Source organism: Tenebrio molitor, chromosome 5, assembly GCF_963966145.1.
Source record: "Tenebrio molitor chromosome 5, icTenMoli1.1, whole genome shotgun sequence".
In the NCBI taxonomy this organism is placed as follows: Eukaryota; Metazoa; Arthropoda; class Insecta; order Coleoptera; family Tenebrionidae; genus Tenebrio; species Tenebrio molitor.
The window spans coordinates 5,850,731-5,878,130 of NC_091050.1; the positions used below are offsets into that span (position 1 = coordinate 5,850,731).

At 31.6% G+C, this 27,400-nt stretch overlaps 5 protein-coding genes across 7 annotated transcripts in view; 4 read left to right on the forward strand and 1 right to left on the reverse strand.

Annotated features, from left to right (window-relative positions):
- Window positions 1-143: 143 nt before the first annotated feature.
- Window positions 144-2,165, reverse strand: Rpp30 (ribonuclease P protein subunit Rpp30). The gene is made up of 7 exons (XM_069047166.1): window positions 2,048-2,165; window positions 1,849-1,985; window positions 1,726-1,797; window positions 1,602-1,670; window positions 1,281-1,555; window positions 467-546; window positions 144-412 (listed from the first exon to the last, which is right to left on the reverse strand). Exons 1-7 carry the CDS (start codon window positions 2,154-2,156, stop codon window positions 234-236), a joined length of 921 nt encoding a protein of 306 aa, XP_068903267.1. The 5' UTR covers window positions 2,157-2,165; the 3' UTR covers window positions 144-233.
- A 252-nt stretch (window positions 2,166-2,417) lies between these two features.
- LOC138130597 (ribosomal silencing factor RsfS-like protein, 312) lies at window positions 2,418-3,325 on the forward strand. Its single transcript, XM_069047167.1, has 3 exons — window positions 2,418-2,712; window positions 2,773-3,033; window positions 3,089-3,325. Exons 1-3 carry the CDS (start codon window positions 2,418-2,420, stop codon window positions 3,256-3,258), a joined length of 726 nt encoding a protein of 241 aa, XP_068903268.1. The 3' UTR covers window positions 3,259-3,325.
- A 35-nt stretch (window positions 3,326-3,360) lies between these two features.
- On the forward strand, window positions 3,361-5,114 carry LOC138130594 (uncharacterized). Its single transcript, XM_069047164.1, has 3 exons — window positions 3,361-3,780; window positions 3,835-4,037; window positions 4,100-5,114. The coding sequence occupies exons 1-3, from the start codon at window positions 3,425-3,427 to the stop codon at window positions 4,990-4,992; spliced, it is 1,452 nt and encodes a 483-aa protein (XP_068903265.1). The 5' UTR covers window positions 3,361-3,424; the 3' UTR covers window positions 4,993-5,114.
- A 63-nt stretch (window positions 5,115-5,177) lies between these two features.
- RpL17 (ribosomal protein L17) lies at window positions 5,178-6,010 on the forward strand. Its single transcript, XM_069047169.1, has 2 exons — window positions 5,178-5,330; window positions 5,391-6,010. The coding sequence occupies exon 2, from the start codon at window positions 5,397-5,399 to the stop codon at window positions 5,943-5,945; it is 549 nt and encodes a 182-aa protein (XP_068903270.1). The 5' UTR covers window positions 5,178-5,330; window positions 5,391-5,396; the 3' UTR covers window positions 5,946-6,010.
- A 9,790-nt stretch (window positions 6,011-15,800) lies between these two features.
- LOC138131559 (tyrosine-protein kinase transmembrane receptor Ror-like) overlaps window positions 15,801-27,400 on the forward strand; it is a 52,176-nt gene continuing 40,576 nt past the window's right edge. For 2 of the 3 annotated variants that reach the window (XM_069048625.1, XM_069048626.1), the window contains exon 1: window positions 15,801-16,096. In XM_069048625.1, the coding sequence (XP_068904726.1) occupies window positions 16,048-16,096 (49 nt within the window). In that variant the 5' untranslated portion in view covers window positions 15,801-16,047. The remainder of the gene's footprint in view (window positions 16,097-27,400) is intronic. The other variant, XM_069048627.1, reaches the window with a different exon arrangement.

Genomic DNA, 27,400 nt, shown 5'->3' on the forward strand with positions numbered 1-27,400 from the left:
AATTTGTAATTACTATCAAAACCAGTTAAGTAAAATATTCATTTATTTAAATAGTAAAACTGTGATTAAAAATAGATTAAAATAATATTTTAAACGCTTTTACACATTCTCCTTTAATAACCTGCATGTCAATAAAACCACAGTTAACGTTTTTGTTTTTTGTTTTTTTATTAAATAATAATCATTATGCATCAATTCTCAATCACTGTAACGACTAACACAGCGAAAAAAAATTACTGCTTAACCCTCTTCAAGGCCGGTTGGTCAGTTTCCATGTCTTCCTCATCACTTTCGGCCAAACATATTATTTCTTCAGAAGTATTTTTGGTGTCAATTATTGTCTTATCCACTTGTGTTTCACTTTTATCTACGTTTTCAACGAACATAACTGCTTTACCATGTCTTCTGCCAACTATAAGTTAAATGGAATAAGTACTATTTATTAATAAATCATTAATTACAGTACCTGAATTTATAAAAACTTGGCGTCCACAATGTGTTATTGAACTTTTGGCTTGCTGTTCATTTAATCCAAAAATAAAAGCTCTGTAAAAACAAAAAACTAGAAAAAAACTTAAACTAATACTACTTCTAGAAAGTTTTTGTTCACTTTCAATTTTTTTTTTTTTTTTCAAATAAATCTAAAAGATTACGTACAGTTTTCATATTCTGTCTTAACTGATTCATTTTCAATGTAATTAGGCAACATGAATTTGAACCTTCATAATATTAAGAAAAATAAACTTGATAGCAGTAAAAATGAAATAAGTTTGTTTAGTTACACTTGTTTCTTCTAATTCTATAATCTAATTATATAAGGCATAAAATATTTTAAAATGATTAAAATGCAATTGGATGAGCTAGTGATGTTTATGTTCCTAGACAAAGTATATTTCATTTTGGAGACCTTTCATTTTTAAAGCAACATAAAAAAGCGGTGCAAAATGTAACAATTTGATTAGTTCCTCCTTTTTATGTAGTCATATTGCACCCATTAAGACTTTTTAAAATGAATCAGAAAACTCTTACTCCTAACATTTTTACATGAGTAAAAGTTTATCACATTTTTAATAAATCCTACTACATACTATGTATTGTTACATCTAAAGTATGTTTCAACCTGCTGAAGTGTTATCCTGATAACATTGACTTTGTACTGAACATTTACTCAATTTTTTTAGTTTTCCAATTTTATTATTGAACAAAAAATAACAATCACAAATAAAGGTCAATTTTATAAAAAATATTAAATGCTAAATAGTGCCAAAATAAATACTTACAAATTAATTATATCATAAGGGCCTCTCAGCAGTGAAGGACTAGAGGCTGAACTTGAAATAATTACATTTCTTGATTTAATGTAAGTATGATATAAATGAGCAGTATGTATTATGTTCTTTCTTTTTGATGAATCTTCAATAGCTGGACTATATGGTATTTCAAAATGATATCCTCGATCTATTAGCTGTTTGTACATTTTTCTATTCCTTTTTACATGATTTTTATTCTCAGGATTAAAACAAAATATATCTGCATCAAAATTGCTACAAACAAACTAAAACAAATTTCCAATTCCTCATTTTTGTTGTACCTATGCTTACCAAAGTTGCTGGAGTAGTTGTAGGTAAAACAGCTATTATATGATACTTTTTGTAATTTGGTGATTTAGTCTAAAAAATGGCACTTTCAATTCAGTCATATTTGTATGTAATATTCTTTACTCACAATTTTGTGCATTACTTCCTGATTTGAGAATATAATAGTGAGACGGTTGAAAATGTTCATATCTTCACAACCCTACATAATTTTAAAATGTTACCTCAAAACGTCAATAGGCTTAAAACTTACCTGCACATTAATTATTTTATGTGGTTCTGGTACTGGATCAGATGATGCTTCTCGTGGCTCACCTTTCTTCTTTTTCTTTTTTTGTTCTAGATCATTGCCATCTATGACTTGATTTATTGCAATTGTTCTATAGCCGACTTAAATCCAAAAATACTTAAAAGTTGCCACAAATATTTAGAGTAGGTATATCTTTACTTACATTCATGTAATAACTTTAGAGTATGTTCGTAATTATTTTCCAAACATTTTTCATTTATACAGTAATCGAAAAAACCTTTTACGTCCAACATTTTTTGAATTTGAGACATGCACCCTACACTAGCCCCAACATATCTAGATATCTTGACTAGCCCAAAGCATGTGCAATTGTTTGATAAAATGTCAAAACTGAAAGATGTCAGTGTCGGAAGAGATTTTTTTTCCCTGTCTGCATCGAAGTTCTTCAATTAATATATCTCTGTCGTGCATATTTACGTAAGATATTTACAGAAGAACCATTGGTTCTTTATTATGCAACATTTAAGGTTAAGTTCGAATTTGTAGTGTTAAAAACTTCCCGGTTTTAAATAATGTTTATGATAAAAGTATTACATAAAGTCCGACCTCAAAAACAGTGTTTATATCTATTACAAGCATGTGTTAATCACAGAATGAAAACTCACAAATCAGACAAACATGATGTTAATCAGGAACAAATAAAAAACACAACTAACCAAACTTTGGGTGAAATGAGTTCTAAATATCAGGTTTTTCGAGAGGAAGATTCTGAAGTAATTCTTGATATTTACGAAGAACGTAACAAGTATCTGGACACGTTAGAACAAGAAGAAGATTTAAATCCTTTGAGTGGTGTTAATTTGGAAAGTAAAATTTATTTTTCTTTGAGAATGGATTTTTAAATAATAAGTTAATATTGTTTTAAAGGGGGTAAGAATGGTGTATATGAAATAGAAGATTTAGTTGATGTATTACGCCGTGAAAATGCTGAAGATATCTTTGTAGCATCTGTCCCTAACGACATAAAATATGTTGATTATATGTGCATAGTTTCAGGGAAATCTCATAGACATATGAAAGCAATTGCACAATTTGTTAGAAAGATTTATAAGAAAAAAATGCACAAAACAGATCTAATTCCTATTCTGGAAGGAGAAGCTTCTAAAGACTGGATGGCTCTAGATTTAGGTAATAAATTTTATAAATATATTTTGGTAACATTTCTTTATTTTTATCTATTTAGGTAATATTGCCCTTCACATATTTTCACGTGAAGCTAGAACTTTATATGATCTAGATTCGTTATGGTCAGTAGGCTCACAATATGATAAAGAATGTAACAAACAAGATCCAATAACTGAAATGTTGGAAAGACACTCTATATATTTACAAGATTTACATCCTGCAAATTAATGTAGCATATACACAATATCTTTGTTATTTTTTTTTTGCAAAAAAATAAAGAAACATTTGTAATTTTTTATGACAATGAGTAACCCTTATCTTATCTTTGTGTGTTCTGAATCATACAAATGATAAAAACAAGTGTGAATATTAAAAATGAAAGTTGTGTTGCAAAATGAGTGCTAACAGTGACAAAAAACGCTTGAGAAGAACGCTTTTGAATTATGAACTTACACCTAGACAAGACGCACTTGTCAACTATTTATTACCTTCAGTTTCATCGCTCATATTGTTTATCTTGTTGTTTGCTAGTGATTCAGCATTGGTATTTAGACATTATAAAGATGAAAATCCGATATGGGCACATGTTACCTTATTCATTATGTTTTTCCCATCACTATGTTCGTATATGATGATTATATCGTCATGGGAATTGTGGCCCCATATGTATGGCTGTGGACTTGAAAATTTTGCCTGGTTCTTAATAAAAACTTTAGAGCATTTATTTTATCCTGTGTGGGCTATGTGGAGGTAACCCAAATTCATAAATAACATTTTCTAATTTTAAGAATTAATGCATTTTAGATACGCGGAACGCATGTTCTGGTCTATAGAAGGTGTACGCTCAAGCGATCCAAAAGAAGTTGATTATGCTATCGACAAAATTTCGGCACCACGTAGTATCGAATTATATTTTTCTACTCAAGCCTTTCTTCATTGTTTACCTCAAATACTTGTTCAACTGAATATTTTAATGAGACAAGACTTTGATATAAACAGACAAACTGGTAAGAATATTCAGCTTATCCTTAAATACCGATGTAGGGGTTCAAACATGAATAATTTGCAGTTGACGCTGAAATCCTGAGTTTAGTATTCAACTTGACCAAACTGGCAACGACTATTACATTTTATCAGCGATTTAAAACTCAAAAATTGGCTGGAAAACAATATCCATGGTTTAAATCGTATAAAAAACCGCCTAGTCCTGGCACTGATCAAGTGGATTCATGTTTAGAAACTACTCAAATTAGACCGACTAGTTCAATAATTGAAGAACCTGTACCATCGGACAGCAGACGAAGTAGTGATTTTTATCTAGAACCAACCACTTCATCGTTAAAAGAATTAAAAATAGTGCCTGGTGCTCTTAGAGAAACTTCCATAATTGACGGCCCTAAACGCATATTGTACCAAGAAATTTCAGAACCAGATTTCGGCTTCAAACGTGTTGCTATTATCAAAGGACTACCAGAAGATGATTTAGCCGGAAAATTAGTCTCATTCTGGTGGTGGTTCTGTTTTTTGTTAGTCAGGATATTAGCAATATCAACATTTTTTTATTTTTATCCTACAGGAGCTATTTGCTTGGTGATTATTCATTTTTTTCTTATGATCGCTGTTTTATGGTATGATGTAAAAACAGATGGAATTAAGAGGGTTGCCCTATTCTTTGTTTTTATATCACTCATTTATATTTTTTGCATTATTGAATTTAAAATCAAATTCAAAAAAATAAAATTCATTTATTACGGTTATTTCACTTTAGTTTTCATTGAAAACTTTATAATATGCTTAATCTGGTGGTTTAATAATGTTGATAATTTAGAAAATGACTTTTGGTTTCGTTATATACTTTATATAGTAACTATGGGTAGCATTATGAGTCTTTTTTCAATGTTATTATATATAAATTTTTATAAACCAGAAAAAGTAGTTGTAGGCCAAAGAATTTTACCTTAAATTATAATTATAAAGTAAATTGCTAGTCAATCACCGTTATGGCAACGTTGTGATATTCATATGTACATATTCTTTTATTTATATTCCATATTTCAATAAAATACGACATTATTTAAGAAGAATTTGTTTTTAGTTGTTTCTAAAATGTATGATGATGAATTTTAAATAGTGTACCGATGGAATAAATGTGTTGATGTTGGTAGCACTGTTTGTTGACAGTTGTCGACTTGTCAACCGGAAACTCGTCCGCCATTTCTTTTTTACATGTTCTGTGGCGTTTGACAGCCTCTCACAGAACTCTAGTGATTATTTTTTGGCATATCTGTGCCAAAACTGAAGTAATAATAAACTTGGTGTGTTTCAGAATTAACAATTAATGGTTGTTTGTTTGATTTCAGTGAAAAATGGGACGTTACGCGCGAGAACCCGACAATGCAGCGAAATCTTGCAAAGCACGTGGCTCTAACCTGCGAGTCCATTTTAAAAACACATGCGAGACCGCTAATGCGATCAAAAAGATGCCTTTGAAGCGCGCCGTGGCATATTTGAAAAATGTTTTGGAGAAGAAGGAATGTGTCCCGTTCAGAAAATTTAACGGAGGCGTTGGACGTTGCGCTCAAGCCAAGCAGTGGGGCACAACACAAGGACGTTGGCCCAAAAAATCGGCGGAATTTCTATTACAGTTGTTGAGGAATGCCGAAAGTAATGCCGATTATAGCGGTTTAGATGTGGAGAGACTTGTAGTAGAACACATACAAGTTAACCGCGCTGCTTGCTTGAGACGTAGGACATACAGAGCACATGGTAGGATTAACCCATACATGTCTTCACCTTGCCACATTGAGTTGTGGTTAACTGAAGGTGAAAGTGTTGTGGAGCCTCCAAAGAAGGTAGGGAAAAAGAAGACCCTAGAGAAGTCAAAGAAGGGTAAAGCAACAGCTTCAGCACATTAATTTTATTATTTTCATTGATCAATAACATGTAAGACTTGAAAATACAAGTTTCTTTTGCAAGTGCAGTATGTGATTTTTTCATCCCTTTTTTATTTTTAAAGAACAGAGTGAAGATAACAGTCTAAAAAAAATATACATATAACAAGGTTTGCCATAAAAGCAAATTTATCTTGTAAAATACAAGCCAGTAAAATTGTTAAGCTGATCACCTGATGTGACCTTTTTTCAATGAAATTTGTTAAGAATTCTAATTAAAAAATTTGAAACAGATTCACAAGTTTTTCCTAGTAAGAAAGAGGGCAGCGATAAAATTGGTATAATTTTTGTAAATACATAATATGTAATTTCTTTTGTTTCATTGTTTTTTTTTTTTTTACAAAAAAAATGTCCCAGCAATAGAAAGGAAGGAGACAAAGGAGAGTAGATCAGAGCAAAAACGTAAATCTTTAATAAAATCCATGTCATTACTTGTGCTTCACGCAATTATTTACGTCAAAAGATCTTTTGTGCAATTTTTTAAATATGTATAATTGGTTGCATACATACAATCGTTAAACTTATCCTTGTATACGTAACTATCTTTAAATAATATATTTTTTTTATTTTTAATGTTCAATGATGTAAATAATGCTTTATAAAAAAGCATTTACATAATTATAACCAGATTTGAATTTTACTTTGTCTGAATTATTTTTATAACAACTGTATCATTGATTTCATAATTATTTCATTTATATTTTTTAAATAAACAAACATTTCGTATGTGTACTCACATGCATACAACCTAAAAATAAAATTAAAAGAGATCCAATCAACGTAATTAATTGTAGGTAAAAGCCTGTTATATTTTCTTTGCATATTCCTTAGTTACCTATCTAAAAAAAATAAACAATCGCTATTTATTGCTATTAATAAAAAAATATGCCGGTTGTCCTGAAAAATTCGAATTCTGGTGTGTGTAGATGTGATGCTATTACTCCGTCCTCACCCACCCCCAATTAATTTTTTTTTAAATGAAGTTTAAAAAATTGAATGATTTCAGTTAGAAAAATAAGGTGACCTGGTTCGACGAATGAAAACAAATTAATGATGAACTCAAACCCTAAATAGGACAAAAAATAATTAATAATAAGGTTTTTTATTATTTTTTATTCAATTTCAAAATATGTATGTAATTAGGTAATACATACATGTTTTAATTTTAATGAAATTAATAATTCAAAATGGTCAGCGTTTGTTATTTAAACAATAATAGGGCGATTCTCACTCATTTTGTACATTTTGAAAACATTTTGTTGTTGAATTGGACCAACGTGACATTTCAAACGGTTGAAAATATTCAATTATTTAAACTCCAAAGACTAATATCTCAAAGATGTTCCCTGTAACCGAACACTTTTTTGTAGAGAGGTAGGTACTAACAATGATGTCCTTTTTCATAATCATTCATTAAAAATGTAGGCTGTCATTTAAAATTTTCAAGTGGGAGTGGCGGAGACGGCTGAGGGCAGAGTAGTAACATGTAACATGACAGCTACACTAAGTTACACCAGAGATCCGAACTTTTCGCACGGACACCCGGTATATGGGCATTCGGCATTGGTTACTTAAAAGTATGTGTAACATACTGATAATAATGATTATACCTTTTTTTTTATAAAAAAAAATCTGGTGGTTTCTTTTACACAATTTTAAATGTCTACCTAACAGTAGTTAACATTGCCGGACTCATTAAGATGTACCTATATTTGAAAGAGAAAAAGTTGTTGGGAAAAAAACAAATTTATTGAACTATTTATTCACCGTGTAATTCTTAAACGTAGAAGAGGCACCAATCAGAATTCACATAATATGTTATTGTCAATACAATGAATACACGATAATTTGATTTTCATTTGTTTTCTACTCCAGAAACAATAAATAATGATGAGCCACCCTCGTGAAAGCAGAATCGTCTGGGATGGGAATCGGTTATAGCACTAATGATAGAGTGTATTCGAGGAATTTTAGAAACTGAAAGGTCCGTAGTGGCTACACCTGGAGCTTGTTGTATGATTTCAATCGATAAAGATACAGACAGATATAAATAATTAAATAAACATTATTGTTCTTGCATTCAAGGGATCATTAAAATAATAAATAATCTTAATCGAATTCCACCCCTGCCACCGCATGTGCCGTATTTGCGTCCATTGACAACATTCATCGTAGGTTTGTTTACACTGTGTTCTCGTCACACACGTCTCGTTTGACACCGTTTCTACACACACATCACTACACAGTTGGATGCAGACCTCTTTCATGTTGTTGAAGTCAACTTAGCTGTTTACGTGGGCACTTTACTAAAGGGTTGTAACACAGATAATAATATAACAACAACATAATGACTCATAATTCTCCCCCGTATGTTTGTGTGTTTTGGGTCGAATTTCTCCCTTTGTAGTCGCAGTAAAATCTTCATCGCCCATATGGAAAAATAAGAGTATTCTTGAAATGGAATAACCGTTAAGATAAAGCGGACGATTCTTATGAAACAGAAGTTGTTCGGACCAAAGAGGTTAAAGTTGAAATGAGCGATACGAATAGAATGCAGCGATAAGCTGAGAGGCGCTTTATTGTCGCTTTGTCCCGAACCATAAATTAATAGATGGATTTTGCTCGAAAAATTCAGGTTCGAAACAATACAGGGTTTGATACAGATTGTAGATTTATTCAAGTAGGATTATGACCAAACCCTTATGTAGGGTTGGGCCCTAAGATACATTTTGACAAAGGGCGAGGTGTGTAACCGTGTAAGGAGATTAAGAAACCGTATTAGTTTTCTTCTGTGAATGAGGAAAGCTGCAGCTTTGATTTGTGCTTGGCTAAAACGAGAAACTTTCGTGAGTCGGCCATAAATATGGCAAACGTCAGCATTAATTACGGGAACGTTAAAAAATTAAGATATTGTCATAAAATACTGCATGCATACTTGTACTTGTAACATTATACAACGTCGCTGTCACGAAGAAATGTATACAGGTAATGTCACCGGTGTTTACCCATTATGGTCTTCCGTATAAGGCATTTAAAACCTATGGCATTATAAATCGATATTATGCAGTATTATTACAGAATCGTGGATGCATCGCACATGCTTTTAAGAAATATTACCCTAATAAATATTCTAACTCGGCTATAAACACGAAGCTTTTCATCGACTGGTCCGACATTCATTTTACACGATTTTGTTATATGTAAATTATCAATTAGTGCAAAAATGACCCGGCATTCTGTTACTAATAAATTAAATCTCTGATTCTGATAACTGATTAAAAACAAACCTGGTTGGTTGTTTAATTGAACGCGGTCGCGTTCTCTGATTTATGCCGAGCTGAGCGCTTCGATTCTTTTCTTTTGTATCTCGACAATAATAATTTTGATTGTGGCGTCGATACGGAGGATTTACAATTAATAAAACATATTAGTCACGATTTAGAACGTGTTACAACAATAGAATCCGATGAGCAGTGGCGGAGGTCCAAGTTATTCAACTCATTCTAGGCCCCAATTTATTTTGTATATTTCATTTACGTGGTAAATAGTTTCATCAACAGCAACAATGAAGTCAACAAACTACAAGAAAATTTCAAATGTTAGTATTAGTAGGTAATATGTAAGATTTCCCCAAACCAATGCGAAACATTCGTTCCCGCAGAGGCAGCGGTAACGTTGAAGGGCGGGGAGAGAATGCAAAAAAATAACACACGGTCTCCCCCTCTCACCACAAGAACGAATTGAAGTAAATAACACTATAAATAACAAAGAAAAAGAGAAGAAGAAAAAATATACTAAATAAAATTGTTGCTTGTGTTGTATTAAGTATGAATATATTTTTAATATTCCATAGTTTTTCTGGTTTTGCACTTTTGTTTTTTGGAACGGATTATACACATGTTCCGAGTTTAGCATTTCTTTATAAGTGGAGATACTTATAGCTTTTTTTTAAGCCGAGTAAAAAACAGGTTACGCGTGGCCATTATTACAATTCGTCACTTTGACTAATAACTACTAATTAAGTTTGCCGATATCATCTTTTGTTTGCAGATTGTATGAACTAGGGGACACTTTCAAATTGTCTAAAACACACTAGTCAATCTGCGAACAGCCTGAACAACAGTCAGTCCGCAGATTGCTTGCAGATTTGGACATTCTGAAGATTGACTAGGTATTTCGTAGGCTGACTGATTTCACACGTTCCCAGTAACATAGCTATAATATATTAGTGATGCAACTCAAAAAATTACTATTTTTAAGTTATTACAAGTATGAATCAACTTATCTAAAATCGTTTTTGGAGTATACAGACTGATTCACATAACTTTCCGACACTAACGAAATTTAAATGCAGCCAGTAATACGTTATTCAATTATAACTTGATACCTCTATTTACTATAAAATCTGGACACTCCTGGCATTATTTACAATCACTTGACAATTCTTTTTTGTAAAATGCTGAAATAATTCTTGTTAATTAAAATGTGTTCCAATAACGAAAGAGTCGATTTGATATTGATATATGGATGAGTCAGTTTCTTAAATAAAAAAGAAATTGTCGATTACTGTCATTTTGAAATTTTTATAATTGAGACTTGTGTGATGAATGTCCAAACCATACAAAAGTTTAAAATTATGTGTTCCGGGATCAAGTTGAATGAAAAACGTATTACTGGCTGCATTTAAATTTCGTCAGGGTCGGTTAATGTGAATCAGTTGTATAAAAAATAAAACATCTTGTGCTGTGTTCTAACGTGACATTTTCTTTCGATTTTGGATGCATACGCTACACATCCCGCCGTGCATCTAAACCCACAGTATTATCGCTCTTGTGAACGAAAGTCGGGCTTTAGTTTCGGAAAACTTAAATCTGGTAATATTTGACCCACAGGATGGGCCAGCGAAAAGTACACCAGTTAAATTGGTTTTCAATGTTTTTCACGTAAGGTTATAATTTTCATTATAAACTTTGTGGATACTTTTTGTTGGACCACCTGTATAATGCGATATGAAAAATATAATAATATTATCAATAATTCAGCATCTGTTACACGACAATTGTTAATGTTATTACGAAACATTAGTCTTTGTGAAAACATTGATTTGCGGATAAAAATGTCACAGAGATTCTGTCTGGTTTTCATATAAATAATTATGACTGTTACTGTTTAACTGGAATAAAAAAAGGTCCTGTCACGTATAACTTTTAGCGCCAATTATTTGATATTTTCACTACATAAGTATTTATGTTTTCTTATGAAAAATAATTAACGTAAATATATAATACTGTCAACAGAATATAATTCATCTACAGCTCAAAGTTGGCTAAATTTCTAAAGAAAGAGTATGGTGACTTGCGCTTATAAGATCAAAATTAATAAAACGTTGACAATAGGATTTTAAGACATACGCATTCAAATTTTATGATAAAATATATATAGTGTTACCACCGACCCTCTGGAGCGGTTGAACTGTCGAATCTTCGGGAGCGGTGTCGATTGGTGGACCGATGTCGCTTCCACATCGCCATCGGTGCGACTCGGGAATGAGTCGGTTGGGTCCCGTCTCGAAGAAGAGCATCGTCGTTTTGTCCAGCTCGCTTTTACGCTTTTTGTAGAGGGAGAAGAGAGGTGTAAACGATACGAACACGTTAAAGCGTGAACGAAAATGGAAGAGTCTCGGCCAGTGTCACCTATTTATTGGAAAGTTGGGCCATGACGTGGCACGAACTGCGCAAAAGCGGGGTTTATTAGTTTCAATACATTTCATCATTCAAAGAAACTTATGTAATTTAATTATATAAAACTTTTGGTATTCACAAAGATCCAGTGTGAATTTTAGCTAGATAGCCGATTTCTTATTTTGGAGATTTTTTGTTTGTTTTCTTTTTGTTTTATTTTAAAGAAATCGCTTATATTTTGGGTCATTATTATTTTTGTTATGCATTTTAAGTGGAAATCATAACTAATGGACGGCAATGTATGTCTGTAATTTAAGGATTTGTAAATATGTATTTAAAAAAAATACCAAATTAAATGCACAAGAATGGAAACATGTCACGATCCTGATCACAGTGTTTTGTGATTTTGCACATTGTAGATTAAATGATATATCTAGATACAAGTTACATTAGTAAAAATAACAACTATACATAATTCAAATTTATCCATATTTGTTCTGATCTATTTTTTTCATGAGATTAACAGTTTTGTGCATAAATTTCATATTTACAGAATAGTTAGAGTCGATTAATGTCACTTATTATGATAATTATTTGTAATTTAAAGTAATAAATATTCCAAGTAATTTCTGTTTTAATATCATCTTCTGGAAAATGGCAGCAATCTGCATTGCATTACGCTCGGGAAGCAGTGATAGAGTAGGCAATGAATTTTCTGATCTGATACACTGCTCTTAAAAATTTAGCGCTATCATGTGTATCTATGAATCCAACGATGAGCTTTAATAATAGTGTCGCTAAAAAAAATATGAATGAACACCATCAAATTTGCTGTGTTTTCAAGTAACAAATTTATTTAAAAATTCAAACTTTATAAACAATTGTAAATATGTAATTAGTAAAGATAAATACAAAGATGAAATTAGCAAAACTGAAGACATTTAGGTTGTATTTTATAAATGGCTCATTCTATATATGTTTACATGTATAATTCAAATCTTAGTGGGCAGAAATGGAAATAACACGTTGTGCAACTACACCTGATTTTATTTGTGAAGTTATATGGAAATGAAAAACAGTAGTGAATATGACTGATTGTTGTTTGATTTATCGTTGTTGCGTTAATATATTTTTTTGGATATTTTAAATGTTTTCGACTATGATCTCCGGCACTGCTGACATGGCCTACCTATACGATGAAATAGTGTTTTCTAAACTTCCATAGAAGGTTCCCGTTTGGATAGAAGGTTTAGATCCTAATAAATCTCCGACCAGCTGTGGCGTTGCTATTGAGCAAATGTTAATGAATTTAATAAATAACCATTATATTATTTATATGACTTGTTTACTTACATTCTCTAGTTATTTTATGGTAAATTATGTACAATTTCTTTTATCCCATTTAGACAACTAATTAAACGACACAATGAAATATGTTTTTATTGCTGTGTCCGCAAAAGTTGTAAAAGCTTTTATCGAAAAAGGCAAGTAACCTATATCGGCATGTTATAAATTACATTCTGACAATTTTATTATCGATTGTGTAGTAAAATCAAATAGTTTTGCTCATTTGCATATCCCCCATTCATGTTTAAATGATATCTTAAATTATTATACTTTATCTTATTGATATTAATTAAAGAATGGAACTTTTATAACTGAACTGCCTACGCCGTGTCACGCATGACCTGCATATTTCCAACTAAGGAAAATCTTTACCGAATAATGTTAAAATTGTTGGAAGTTGACGTCAATTACCGTTGTTCTCCATTGTTGATTTCGAAGTTTAGATCACAACCCACAGTTTCATTTACAAATGCTTTACGATAATAATTATTGTTAACATGAATACGGAAACAATTGATAAATAATAACTAGATATATATATAAATCATAACATATTATTAAATTTAACGAGTGTCATTAATAGTTGTCGATTAACTGAATTACAAATAAACGATTGACACAAAGAAACTAGGTATGTACTTGTTTTTAGTATTTAACATTAACTAATTAGCTGTCGGTTGGGTCGGAAAACAATTATTCTTCCTTTCGACAATTATTTCACTTCAATAAAATACATGCTTTATTCACTTTAATTTTTTAATACCATTTTCGAAATTATTTTGTTTTTAGTTACATGATAAAGATTGGAAATTTATTGGAAATGTATTTTCGTTAGTAATAAAATTACACCATTAAGATTAAAACCTTTTTAAAGCATGTTGTCTCGTGTTCTATGTTGCAATTTCTTCAAGATGTAATATATCTACCACACTTATGGTTAAGTATGCGGTTGTCGCAATACTTAAACATATCACGCTATCAACAATACCTACAGTTAACTAAAATACAAAAACATTGTTGTCGAACTTAAAAATATTCGAAAAATGCGTGATTAAAACTTTCCAGTACTCACAAAATTGCAGGTAATTTTTTGTTGATAACTTGATAACGTATACCTAGTCAATTGATATTTTTCGTTGCTTCTCTGAGAACTTGACACTGGTTGGAAATTTAAAAAATGTGTAAAATTTTTGTTAAGTCTATCCAGCGTAATTTAAAATGAAAAATTATATGTAGTTATTATTATAAATGTACAGTCTCTTGTGCACGAAGAAATTATTTAGAAAAAAAAGACAGCATGGTGATTTAAATTACGATTTCTCGTTTGACATCTTTATCTGATATTCACAGAGATTATATTAAGTCCATAGAATGAAATATAGCATCATATTCGAGCCCCAACAGTCGTAGTTTTTGACATATTGCTTGAAAATATTACTACATGTTTTAGTTTATATGAGGAAGTCGAGATTCACATCTGTGTTGGTGTCAAAACTGGAATAAGTGTGACTCAGGATTCATATTTCAAAGGTGTAAAACACAAAATTTCAGGTAGAAAAAAAATCAATAAATTGTATGAGTATTATCAGCAACATTTAGAGAAATGTAAGTAAAATCTAAGCGAAACGGTTGGTTTATGGTAGAAATTGTAATTTTAATACGATTTTAAATAAACTCATTTAATTGTGTATTTTTAAGTACCATTCAGCAGTTGTATAATTTATAGTTTGTCGTAAATTTTGGTTTCAAAGGGATTACAATTGACCGTTAACTACTGGTAATAATCACACAAAATTTCTTACCTTGTCCTTTTCAAGTTTCAATATTTATGACCGTGTATGGATTAAAAACATGAACCTTAAAAAAAAGCACTTTGGACATGTGCTCACAGCACGTGTAAATAAACACAAATAAGATACTTTATATATGGATATATGGGATTTTCAGAAAAATTACATCCATTATTTTAAAACAAACAAAAAATATGTTAAAACTTGTAAAGTGAAGTCTTCATAACAAATACAAAGATTAAAAAAAAATCAATATAACAATTTAGTTTCTTGTTATAAATAAATGGCAATAATATTTTTATAAGGAAGTATCTATTCCCCGAGTAGCAAATTTAAAGGAATACATTTACATGATTTTTCTAAGCTTAGTTTTCTATTTTTATATTTGATACAACACGGTACAAAAATAATTTTGGTGTATAGTATAAAAGTCCGTTTTTGTTTGAGAAATTCAATAGCCATTGTTTGTTATGGTGATTATCAACAAACCTACGTAAGTTATAAAAAGAGTGTAAAATCTGGAAAAATGTATTGTATAAAAATAGTTTATACTGTCAAGTACCGCACGATTAAATATAAATCAAATAAACAACAATACATTTGATTTGCATAATCGTTTTAGTTTTGAAAATTGTCAAGAACGCCAGTTTTCCGTTATAAATTATAGTTTTGAATGAATCCGAATGTAGTTCAAGATGTTTGTATGCGTAAAGGGTTCTCACTACCTCTTGAAGAACAACGGTAGATTAACACTTGATGTTCACGAGTGGTCATTTAAAGATTTCCGATAATTCGAGGGCTGAAAACCTTCAAGTAAATCAGCACCATCCCTCCAAAAGCAGTACAAAAGTTCTGTTGAATTTAATATTTCGTGTAACGTCCTGGTTTTATAGAAATCTAAAGGCCGCCTAATTAAAAACACTATGCGATAAGAGAGCAACAAATCGAAAACAGATTCTCCATTGTCGGTCAATATTATAGTATAGTGAAATCTCGTCTGATCACTAGTCCTGCACTCATCTCTCGCGAGCGAGTAGTGGGGCAATTTCATCATCAACATCATTCAGGGTGGTTTGTCGCGCACTCTTTGCATTCAGTAGCTTTCAACTCATGTCCTGAAAAGCTCGACGTTAAAGTGTGTGGAGAGGCGCGTTACACTACGAAAAGCTCGCGCGCGCACATTGTTTACGGCAAACTTTTCACCGATTTCACGATGAATTGTGCGGGCTTTGTGGTTATTTCCTAAAAATGACCAGGAGGAAAGGTTCCAAACCGAGAGCCGTCGATAAAATGGACGGTAAGCTGGATTTTTTTTTTATTTGTTCAACCCCAACGATCTTGTCGTTTTATCAATGGCAAACGTGGGAAGTTTCGAGTATCACGTTCCATCAATCACAATCGAGTCCAACTAAATTAAAAACAATTTTTGAAGAACAGCCATGAATAATATATCGTTATTTCTGTTTACCAACTTATCTAAAATTGATTTTATTATCTACTACGTAAAGAACTCCGACGTTATTGTGAACAGGAACATTCTTCTCATCTCACTAAACTCAAACGAAAAGTAATTACAGTTTAAAAGTCTCAACTCCACCGCATTACCCCAAATTAATGATTCTTAATTTTTTTGCTCTTTATAAATTTTCTTACGCTTCAAACACTTTCAAACTGTTTGTTGTTTTTGCATTTTTCTGTATTTCTTTTGTGAAATTTTGCAGTTATCAAAAAAATATAAAAATCTGTGATAAAGGATAACATAAATATATAATTAATTAATAATTTATATTTAAATTAAATATCAAATATGTTGGTTTTAATATTGCAAATAAACATAGAGAGAAAACACCTTTCTTTATTACTTGATCGTAAACGCTAGTCGGAACTGTAATCTTTATTTCCATCTAAAATAATAATAATAAAAAAACACTATTGTTTTAAAGTTTATGTAGTAATATACTGTGCAATATGTACGACATTTTTAAATACTTATTGTAATTATCCTTCACATTTCAAAACTGAACTGTGTAGCAGATTTTTAGCTACAGAATTTTTTCAAAGAATTTTAAATGATCGTAAAATCTGAACCGAATATTTAATTACAAGTCTGAATTTTTTGGGAATGTTAGTATTAGATTTCTTGACACTTTAATGAAACTACACACATAAATTTGCCAATTTTATGTATTAGTAACGCAAAAGTTTTATATACATGCATGTGCATATCACACATTACAGAATACGGAAAACAGTATAAATGACGTTATTTGATGGTTGTTGATCAGACAGCTATATAAAGAAAATGTGTTGGGTAAGAGAAACAAATGGTGAAAAAATACGTTGTAAATGTAGTGTAAGTGTGCAGTCATTACGATTATTGTTATGAAACCACCTTAAATGGACAATACAAACAATTTTACAGAATGATAATGCAAAATAAATAAATAGCTACCCATGTATGTCTCTTTACACACAATTACGCCGTCTGAAGTCATTTATTTTACATAAACGCCTAAGCAATTAGCAAATCTTTATAAAGTAGATACTAAATTGTATTTGCGCCAACTTCACAATCTGTTTTATGAAGAATTTGTTATTTCCGGTCCAAATAACTAATTAAAATTGTACCCACTTAATTAATAAGTACAGATTACTTATCTATCCAAATGTACCGAAATTTTCAAGTGGGTTTCTGTTTGTTCCTGTCTATTTCACATATCAAATTCCAACAAGAGAAACAAATTTCATTTCCAGATTTTCATATTAATTAACGAACGACTAGCCAAGTGCTTTTATTTTGCCACAGCCAGAACTCAAATGTGCCAAATTGAATTGCGGGAGTTCGATAAAAAAATAAACGAATTGATCAACAAATATGTTAAAAGTCGTGTTCGGCTACAATGGATCTTATCCATTAATATTTGAAGGGTAAGATCCTAATTAGAACATGAAGACTCGACGTTGAAATTATCCTTTTTTCTGGATAAATAATCTCCTTTAAAAACGATTACTCGGAATTCATAATGAAGAAGACGGTACAATAAATTTGATTAAATCAAGATTTTGAACAGTATAATTAACTTATTGTATGAGGAAATAAGACAGAAACATTTGAATGTTTTTTGCTACAACTGTTGTTGCAGGTAGCTACTTCACTTGATAATTAATTTACGCCCATCTCCGCCTAGTAAAACCTCGTAATTGTGGTTGATGTTATGTAATTAATACGAATGTTTATTTGATTAGTAAATCTTAAATTGTCGCAGCGTTCATTAAGCGTAGGTCGATATAAATGACATTGTCAATCGTTACAAACAATTCACTTTAAATTAGAAGGACCTGAGCTACTTAAATCTAAAGGTAGAGAAAGTTTTGGAAGGCCACTAGATATTTATCCAGTAAAAAGTGCCTTAAATTATTATTAAACTCATCTGATTTATTGGCACTCTAGTTATGCTTAAATAAAATATAAAATATGCATAATAAAAATCTTGTAGGTTTTCAGTAAGAATTAGATGTGTTGGATCTAATATTGGTTTTAAAAAACCACATTCTCTTTTAAAACAATTGTTAATGGCAATGAATGACATAAATAAATTGTTGAAATAATTATTCAAAACATATTCAATGTTAGAACTGATTTGTTCAGAAATTAGTGTAATATTGTCAAGATGAAGGGTTCATAAATACTCTTCAGAAGTTCATTAATAACCGGTTCCTGGGTATTCTCCAGTAAGATTTCAATTTAATGATGTTAGACGATGACGTTTTTATCGATCTCGTCACTTTGACAGTTGACACATTTTGCAATTGTATGAAATCTTAACTAGATTACATCACTGATGCCGCTGCTTCAAGTACCTCTATGAAGCATCATTGATCTCCGAAATTAGTACCAAGGCGATAAATATTTCATTCATGCCCTCCAATGTTAAATTCATACTTGATCTATTGTATGTATTTGCTAATGCAATTTCAAACAATGAAAATATTATTCATATTACAAACAAAATGAACTCTTTGTCTATCTTGTTTGCTTATACATTATTGATAACAAATTTGCAAAATTGTTTGTTTTGGTGAAGGAAAGTGCTAGTTTTTCGTTTTACCAAAGCAATAGACACGGTGAAACGTGCCCGGAGTTCTTAAACTGATTAGCATAGAATGACCCATTCTTAACGTTTTTTTTTACATTGGTACATAACTAAATAATTTGTAACCCACAGTGTGCATGTGGGACCGGAGAAAATTATATGTTTTGTAAAACTAACATCTATCCATGGTGTTCTTAATGCAGTTGTATCTAAAGATGACACGAATAGGAGAACAAACTGGATCACGTAGGAGGATTCAACTAAAACGGCAACAGATCACCATGACACTCAATCCGCTGTAAATTTTGGTAATTACTTGTGATTTCGAGCATTAAATAGTTGTACATTGAACAGGTATGGAAAAACGTTGTTCTTTTATATGACTAATTAAACGTGTACACAAATATCATCTCATCAGTGTAAACAATCAGACGTGTAATTTATGCAAAAGCCTATTAAATTTCGAGAGTTATCTATGAGATAGAGTGAACCCATTATCTCAGATATTTAACGAAATGATTGATTTTTGACTGAAAGCATCTGTTCTTACTTGCTGTCAGATATTTTAGTCAGATTTAGTTCAACATAACGATTCGTCAAACACTACAGGTTGAAAACGCTCCAGGAATCTCTTTTTCGTTTTAAGTCGTTTAGTTTTTCAAGTTTCTATTTATTTATTGTTACAATCACCTTGCCTCGAAGAACATTACAACGGTACTGTGGAACTTACGAGCAATTTGTGATCTCAGCGTTACAATCCAAATAACAGTTGATCTTTTATTAGAAGAATACCGGTTGCAATAAAGAACCATTGCGCACGTGATTAAAGAAAATTTTAAGAACGTGTCGTTGTAAAACAGTATTGCCCAACGCTGTAATTTTATTTGTAATAGTACAATTAATATGAATTTCCCGGTACTTTTCAGTCCTTTCAGTAATTATTGAAACAAACAAACCTGACCTTTTTGTACGATAATCTTGGTAACTCTCTCGATATCGTTTTCAATTCTGTTTTAATTTTATGTAAACTGAAAGCAATTTGATTGTGTCCTTTTACTGTAAGTCTACAGAAAGCCTTGCACAACGAAAGTGTGGACAGTTGTTTACTTAAGCTCCATCCGTAGGTATGAAAATGAAAAATCGACACAACAAGTTTATGCATTATGTATCAAAATATCTTGCAACAAAATGTGTTAATCGTTTCTCCTCACAAAATGGAGTCTGTGTAGCATGGGACGAGCCTGACGTTTGTTAGTATTTCGAGTGAAATCTTTCAAAGGAGTTGTGGTTGTTCTTAAATAAAATCGTCAAAACTTATTTGCATCTATTAAATTATCTGATCATTTTCTCATTATGTATTATAAATATATTAAATACGACGATAAAATTCCTGGAGATGTATATGTATACATGTTACATTTTGAAAACATTTTTTATAAAATACCATGCCTTTGATGACAACTACCGGTTCGTCGAATGGTGATTTATTTTTGGTATTGTCTCCGTGTAGTCCTTCAGTCAAGATAATATATTCATGTATAAATAATGCAGGGTGGACAAAGAGGACACACAAAATTAATACTCTGGTGTCTTCAGAGATAATTTACATTTTAAGATAATTTTTAACCAATGAGGAGCGCAATTTTTTAAAGGAAAGATCATTTAACTAAATGTCTGGTTTCTTTTTAGAACACAGCAGTGGTCCATACAATTTTTCTCTTTAGAATAAATAATAAATTAAATCTATCTCTGAAGTAATGTCACTAAATGTATATTACAGTTAAATATTTTGTACATCATTTCTTAACAGAAACTTATAAATTAGTTTACTGTAAACCAATAAATCATGTCATACGTATTTGGTAAAGCTTTTTAGTAACAATACATTCACTTTTTATGTGCAAATTATATTACATTCCCATTTCGTTATTTTCAACTGGTAGATTGGAGGTTATCAAGTTTAAAATACATTTAGAAGGTTGCGGTTTTTTTTACAATAATAAATAAGCTGAAACTTTTATAGCGTTAAAACTGTGCTAATTACAGCAGTATAAGAGTCCTTAGTCTTTATATCTGCGCTTTAGAAGAGATTAATCAATAAAGAAGATTGAATTTTTTCGGAATTATATTACCTCAACGATATTAAGTTACTGTTTGTTCTTCTGGTACAAAAAGTTGAGTTTAATTGCTTCATGATTTTGTCGTAACAGCCAATTAGTGTTTCAGCGAATTTGTTGTCCGTCGATATTAAAAACTGTTATTCCCGATAAGAGATTTTTATTGCTATACATATATTGGAAAAATAACTTGTTTGTCCATTTAGGGCAATGAATCTTTTACTGTTATTCTGTGTTAAACTGCCTTAATTTATTTGCGTTATCAGTTACGTTAGTTTTTGTAAACAAATTAGTAATAGTTGTTAAGAAAATTTAAATCTTGTGAAAGCCTCGAAATTGTAGCATTGCAGATGACAGTACTTGATCAATTTAGCCGTAAAAGCGCGCCTTTCATATTGTGCATTTATCCAAAAATAATGTTACAGGTTACAGGAGTTTAAAATTGACCGGATTCCATTGGATAAAAACCTATACAGACATTTAGAGACTGCCGCTTGATAAACCCACGTCATCACGTAAACCCAACAAAATTAATTGTTTTAACAGAAAAAGATAAAAGCGAATGAGCCGTTTTCTAAAAGGATATCTGAGCCACTAATGAATTTAGATATGAAGTGGCACTATCTTTGGGAGACGTAATGTGAAAAAGCAGTAGAAGGAAATGCTAATAAAAAATCTGAAATTAAATCATTACGGTAGTCATTCTGATGTTTCGTAATCGAACTTCTCGCCTACAGACAGGTGTTGTGCTAAATTTGTTTGGAACACGAGATTTTCGTGTTTTTTCATTTTGTCCAATGTTTTTACGAGATCTGCAATAAAATGCCTATTCAAACATTCTTATTGGAAAATCATGTTCCGGATCTGGAGCCACCTGCGTCACTGTGAAAATCTTTCATTAAAGTCGTCGGTGTCATTTTCAGAATCCATCATTTTGGACCGGAGATAAAGTTTTCAATTATGACACATTCTACGTGTCTTGTAATGTGATTTTGCTTCATGTGGGCCCATCTAATTTAATTTGTCGAATGCACGAATTTCCTTTTCCTTGTTGGATAAAATTTAACGACTAAAACAGGACAGGGAATTTCGTCCTGACATCATTGCGGTAGCTGTATTCAAATGAGATTTGCGTAGCCGACAAACGATTTTTAAAGAATTTATATCGTTGCACATATTTGCCTTCGGTGTATTGATTGAAATAAATAAATATTTTAGTACAAATAACTAATTTATTAGGAATAGTAGAACGGTATTTACCTGTTATTAGTTATTACAACAAATAGTAATGCAAGGACAAATTATATTAACAAAACGGTGTGTACGCGTATTTGATTAGTTAATGAAAAGGTAAATATTTAAGATTAAGCGCGACACCTGCATCTTACGTGCCACAATCTGGTATAAGACTGAACATAATTAAATTTTTTGTGTTGTTGGGCAATTTACACTTCCCAGTAAGACAGTTCCATGTTGTCATTAAAATAAACAAAAGTAAGGACGGAAAATCCACTTTTTCATTCAAAATCGACTCAATTACGACCAGTTTCTTATGTGTATAACGCACAATACCTTGTCTCAAATATTCAAAATCTGCAAAGCAATTTTTGGATGGAAAATAAGTATCATCCATTAACTCACATCTCTAAGCTCCGGCAATTTATTTTAAATTTTAATTTACGTTTAATAACTGAAACGAACACAAACCGTAATAACTCGTAATAGGGTATAATGATTAATTATGGTGGGTAAATTACGAGAATAATTACTTAGATGTTGACAGGTATTACCTTCACTTTTTGTTCACTTTCAGTACCACGTTCAACAGCAAAATGTAGAACATGTTGTTTTTTGGTACTAATTTAATGTAATTTTAAAATTGGAATTTTTACTAAAAGACGACAGTTCTATTCGTATCAGTTTCAGTGTACGACTCGACGATCCTATTTTTTCATTTTTAGTCATTTGCTAAAATTATTTATTTCTGCGTTGTTTTTATTTATTGTCCGTGTGGATAAAATTTACGATCAATAAAACTTTGTGAATTTGAATCTTCGAAACACGAAAAACTAGATTAGTAAACGACTTATCTGGTAAATTTTATGGCAGCTACTAATTGCACCGCAAATTTGCATAGTTACACTGTGTCTTAGTAGTTCTCTTCATATCTCGCACGAGTTTCAAAATTTAGAACCCGACTTGTAATGTACTCCACTTGTACTTTGTAGTTTATTGCACGTAATCAAGCAACAGAATTAGTACATCGGTTAACAAATTACGTGTAAACTCATTTTCAGCTATACAAATTTAATGGAATTGCCAGCTACTAGATTACCATGAGCTTATTACCTTAGCGACATTTGGACGTAAACAGGCGGCGTAAATGCTGAACCACAGGTAAATACTGCCATGTCTTGCTTTATAAATTTCACTTGCAAGAACCCTCCCAAAAACTCATTTCATCTAAAGAGTATAATCTTTACTCACTCCCTTCATCCCGACATCCCAGAACCAATATCCCCCGGTTTATACATTTTAATGATAATTCGCCCCATCGGAGGAGCCGCTGTTTTGTGATAATTGAAAATACACCTTAAGGCACATAATAAGAAAAGAATTCCATTAATTATCGTTGGTGCTGTGGATTTACGACTAACAAATCGTCTACAACGTGTAATTACGTTATTGGAAGCGTTTAGCGATTATAAATCTTGTTTAAGATCGTGGTTATTAAATGGTTTTAATCTTTTGTAGAGGATTTAGCTACGGCTAGAGAAAAAATGGTTTCTGTTGTAAACATGAAATAAACACAATCTACTGTATTGCTTCTTTGAGGATTTTATTACTTCACAGGTCATCTAAAAGAGGAAATGCATAAAATGAGTTCGCTTGTTATAGAAGTGTCGTGAAAGATAGAAGTACTATTCGTTTGTACATGCATACATGTCTCTAACAGTAATCCAACTGGAAAATTTCTTTTCGTATTTTGCCTGATTTAAAAAAATGAAGTGTTTGTGTTGGGAAAGTGTGTGCTCGTTTACACTGTACACACTGTTAGCATTAAGGCAAATAGCTCAAATAAAATCTAAAATTAGAAACAATATGTTATAAAAGTTGAGTATCTATCATTAGACCGAAGCTGTTCAACTGAAAGCGCTTGACGCGAAATTAAAAATTATTTGCAGGTATGTATTATCCACGTGTTTGATTTTATTGCGAGTTATTTTAGGACATAAATTAAAAGTTAAAGTGATCACGTGGGCGGACGACAGATCATCTAAGGACGAAATTAATTATGTATGCTGAATGGATGTCAAACACCAGTGAGTGATGTTATCAACTGCGAATCGATAAAATAATAGTATGTAATAAATAATCAATTGTTAAGTCTTGAACCTTTTTTTTTAACCAGTACGTAGGTAATTAATATTTAACATGGGGTATACCGCGTTTATTGTTCGTTAAAAACCAAGCTCTTGATGAAGGCGGACAAATGAATCTTTTTGTGCGGTCAACTCGCGTGCAAGGTTTCCGTTTTGACAATTAACCCTTGAAACGTTTTTAATGCTGAATTTGTTATAAACGTGTATTCGCTTTAAATTTCTTAATTCAGTACATGCAAATTGTTACTTAGTGGGTTACGACGCGTCGATTATTTTCAAGCATTATGACAAGTTAATATTCGTTTGTCAGTTTTCTTTTACGTTTTTCTATGCTAATCCAATCCTACGAGTTCTGTCAAAAGCAGACGGATGTCGATTACTGCGCATTTTCACACATATTCTACTCCAAGACTGATATTTAAAATAATCGAATTTTTTGATTTGAATGCTAGTGTATGCGGTGAGTTTATTAGGTTGTCAACATTTTCCCAGCAAATGTTTCAATTGTTGTTTCTTCAAACAATAGAGTGGAAAAAGGAGAATTGAACAGCAAATTGCCCCATGGAGACTTGTTTTATTGCTTTTTACAATTCAGCCAATAATCTATCCAATCAATTACGCTTCGATAAATTAATTTTGGATAAATTGCTTTTCTTCGAATTGTTTGCAGCTAATAATACTCCTTAAATTACTTATCTAAAACAATTTCCATTATTTATATTTTTAATGTGAACAATGTACACTCCTTTGAGCTAAAGTTAGCTTTGCAAAATTGTTCCTCAATGTAAGAGCTGCACAAATGCTTTGCAGCGGAGGAGTGGAGTTTTACAATTTATTCTAAATCTGATTAGAACAAGAAACGACCGTACGTTTGAATGGAAGTTTTCTTTACTAGATTTCAAGGAATGACAACGTACTGTATTGTTTCCACCTTGGATAAAATTAACTCGGAGAAGACAAGCAGTGTGTTGCAAAGACAGATAGGGTTCTTCGGCTGATCTTTTCCTTTCCTTTCCTGCAAATGTTCCACTTTAAATATCCACAAATTTGGACATATGAGTACATATACGCAAACGTAAAAGAGAGACATGATTAACTTTTATGTCTTGTGTATTCTCAATAAGTAGAAAAAGAATCAATGCTGCAAAACCTGATCAAAAACATTAACTAGTATGTGTTCCCTGCTGTGAATGATATCTTGACAACTATGATTTATTCGCAAAATCGGCGACCTTAACTCGTTTTGATTAATGCCACTTGAAATTTCAACCAACCGTAGTGTCACCTCATCGAGGTTAGTTAAAGGAGGCATACTGTAAGTGTTTTATGAGATTTATATTACAGTATTTATATTTCAGCAGTTTTATTTGGAATGTCGTCATCTGTATAAAAAAATGTTAAAAAAGCCTTTTCACGTTATGATTCATCTTAAAACAATGTTGTAAATAATGATTCTTTGGAACAAGAAAAAACGAGGAATTTCAGGTACCTTTTATAATAAATTCTTTTACAGTAATAATTATGCCACTTTTACAGTTAGAGCATTTTAAGGAAGCTCATATCTTTCAACTAATTTGAATTAAGTAACTTATGTGGGCATCTTATTGCCTCCTTCTGAAAGAGCTGATGAGTTTCACAATAATTATTTTAAAATCTGTTAACCTGTCGCATATATTTCCGACTACTGTGTCATCTTACAACATGCAACATGTTTTATTTAAGTTTTCCATTTAGTATTGTCTTTTCCGATTAGTACTGTTTACATTTTTCGTAATTTTAAAAAACATAAATACACGACCCCGTTAGTTAAATCTTATTGACTTTTCAAGTTTAGCGATGAATGTAGGACAATGTGGAAGGACGCTTGAAAACTTTTGAGCAAATATCAATATTCTCGAACATGCATTGTAGCGAGGGTAGATTCTCATTTTGATTTCTTCCTGCTAAGTATTATTTCCGGAGCTTTTTAAGACATACTCGTACATTCTATCGCTCTGAACTGATACAAATTTACCAGTGCATTTATAATGTCGTTCCTATACTACCTAATCTTCCTCAGAACACCTAAAAGCTATAAATTAGTTTTTGTGCTACTAGCGCCGAACGGCATGTAGGTCAAGTTAAATGAAAATATCACAGTCATCTTTACGTAACTAAAACTGAGAATATATGTATAGATGACAGGAATCTAAATTAATTTGATATTTTTTTCTAATGAATTAGCTAATTACCACATTCTTTAATTTTTTTGACTTGTTGATTGCTTAAACAGCGTCCTTATAAGGAAACACTTCCTTCAACAAATTTGTTTACCCTGAAGCTAAGATGCTACGATGCGATATTAGACGATTTTTTTAAAGCATTGCTTATCATTATGCATATTCATGAACCTTCGCATCGTAAATAATGATGCTTTTCAAACCTTTATAAAAATCGATTGGAATAAAATAGTTTGTTTATATCTGATGCACTTTGTGGTTGTTCTCTTGAAGTCCCTAGCAGCAGTCGGTCCCTGTGTGATACGCGTTACAAACGACCCATGTCGCTTTTTGGGGTTAAAGGTCCCGACAACAATTTGTATAAGGACGAGATAACCGCGAGCGGTTATGAAATGGTTCTCTATAGTTTTACAAACACTGAAATATCTTTATCGCATTAAATATTTCGGGGAAAATCCATGGAAAAGGTTAGATAGCGGAGTATCTAATCATCAGATGTAGTTTTTTGGGGAGTACCTACTAGATGATAGAGTAGCGTTGGGGGGACATTGACATGGCCCACATAAGTATAGTTGTTAGTTACACTTTAGGTATGCTCGTTTTATTTGCAATTATATTTCTTACAAATTATTATCGACCAAGGACAATAACTAGTTACCCAACACCAGCTGTGTATTGTGTTGGGAACAGGAAATGTTTACATCACGACGATTAATCAGTCGATGGTGATAATTAAAACAAACCCACAAGCTACCGTATTAGATAAAATAGAGTAATTCGTAACATCT

Excerpts from the sequence above, each read along its gene's own strand:
- Rpp30 (XM_069047166.1), bottom strand. The coding sequence starts at position 2,156 with ATGTCTCAAATTCAAAAAATGTTGGACGTAAAAGGTTTTTTCGATTAC. Across the intron at positions 1,798-1,848 it reads ATAAAATAATTAATGTGCAG|GGTTGTGAAGATATGAACAT; the intron begins GTAAGTTTTAAG and ends AAAATTATGTAG. Across the intron at positions 547-1,280 it reads CCTTATGATATAATTAATTT|AGCTTTTATTTTTGGATTAA; the intron begins GTAAGTATTTAT and ends TTGTTTTTACAG.
- LOC138130597 (XM_069047167.1), top strand. The coding sequence starts at position 2,418 with ATGTTTATGATAAAAGTATTACATAAAGTCCGACCTCAAAAACAGTGT. Across the intron at positions 2,713-2,772 it reads GAGTGGTGTTAATTTGGAAA|GGGGTAAGAATGGTGTATAT; the intron begins GTAAAATTTATT and ends ATTGTTTTAAAG. Across the intron at positions 3,034-3,088 it reads CTGGATGGCTCTAGATTTAG|GTAATATTGCCCTTCACATA; the intron begins GTAATAAATTTT and ends TTATCTATTTAG.
- LOC138130594 (XM_069047164.1), top strand. The coding sequence starts at position 3,425 with ATGAGTGCTAACAGTGACAAAAAACGCTTGAGAAGAACGCTTTTGAAT. Across the intron at positions 3,781-3,834 it reads CCTGTGTGGGCTATGTGGAG|ATACGCGGAACGCATGTTCT; the intron begins GTAACCCAAATT and ends AATGCATTTTAG. Across the intron at positions 4,038-4,099 it reads TGATATAAACAGACAAACTG|TTGACGCTGAAATCCTGAGT; the intron begins GTAAGAATATTC and ends AATAATTTGCAG.
- RpL17 (XM_069047169.1), top strand. The coding sequence starts at position 5,397 with ATGGGACGTTACGCGCGAGAACCCGACAATGCAGCGAAATCTTGCAAA.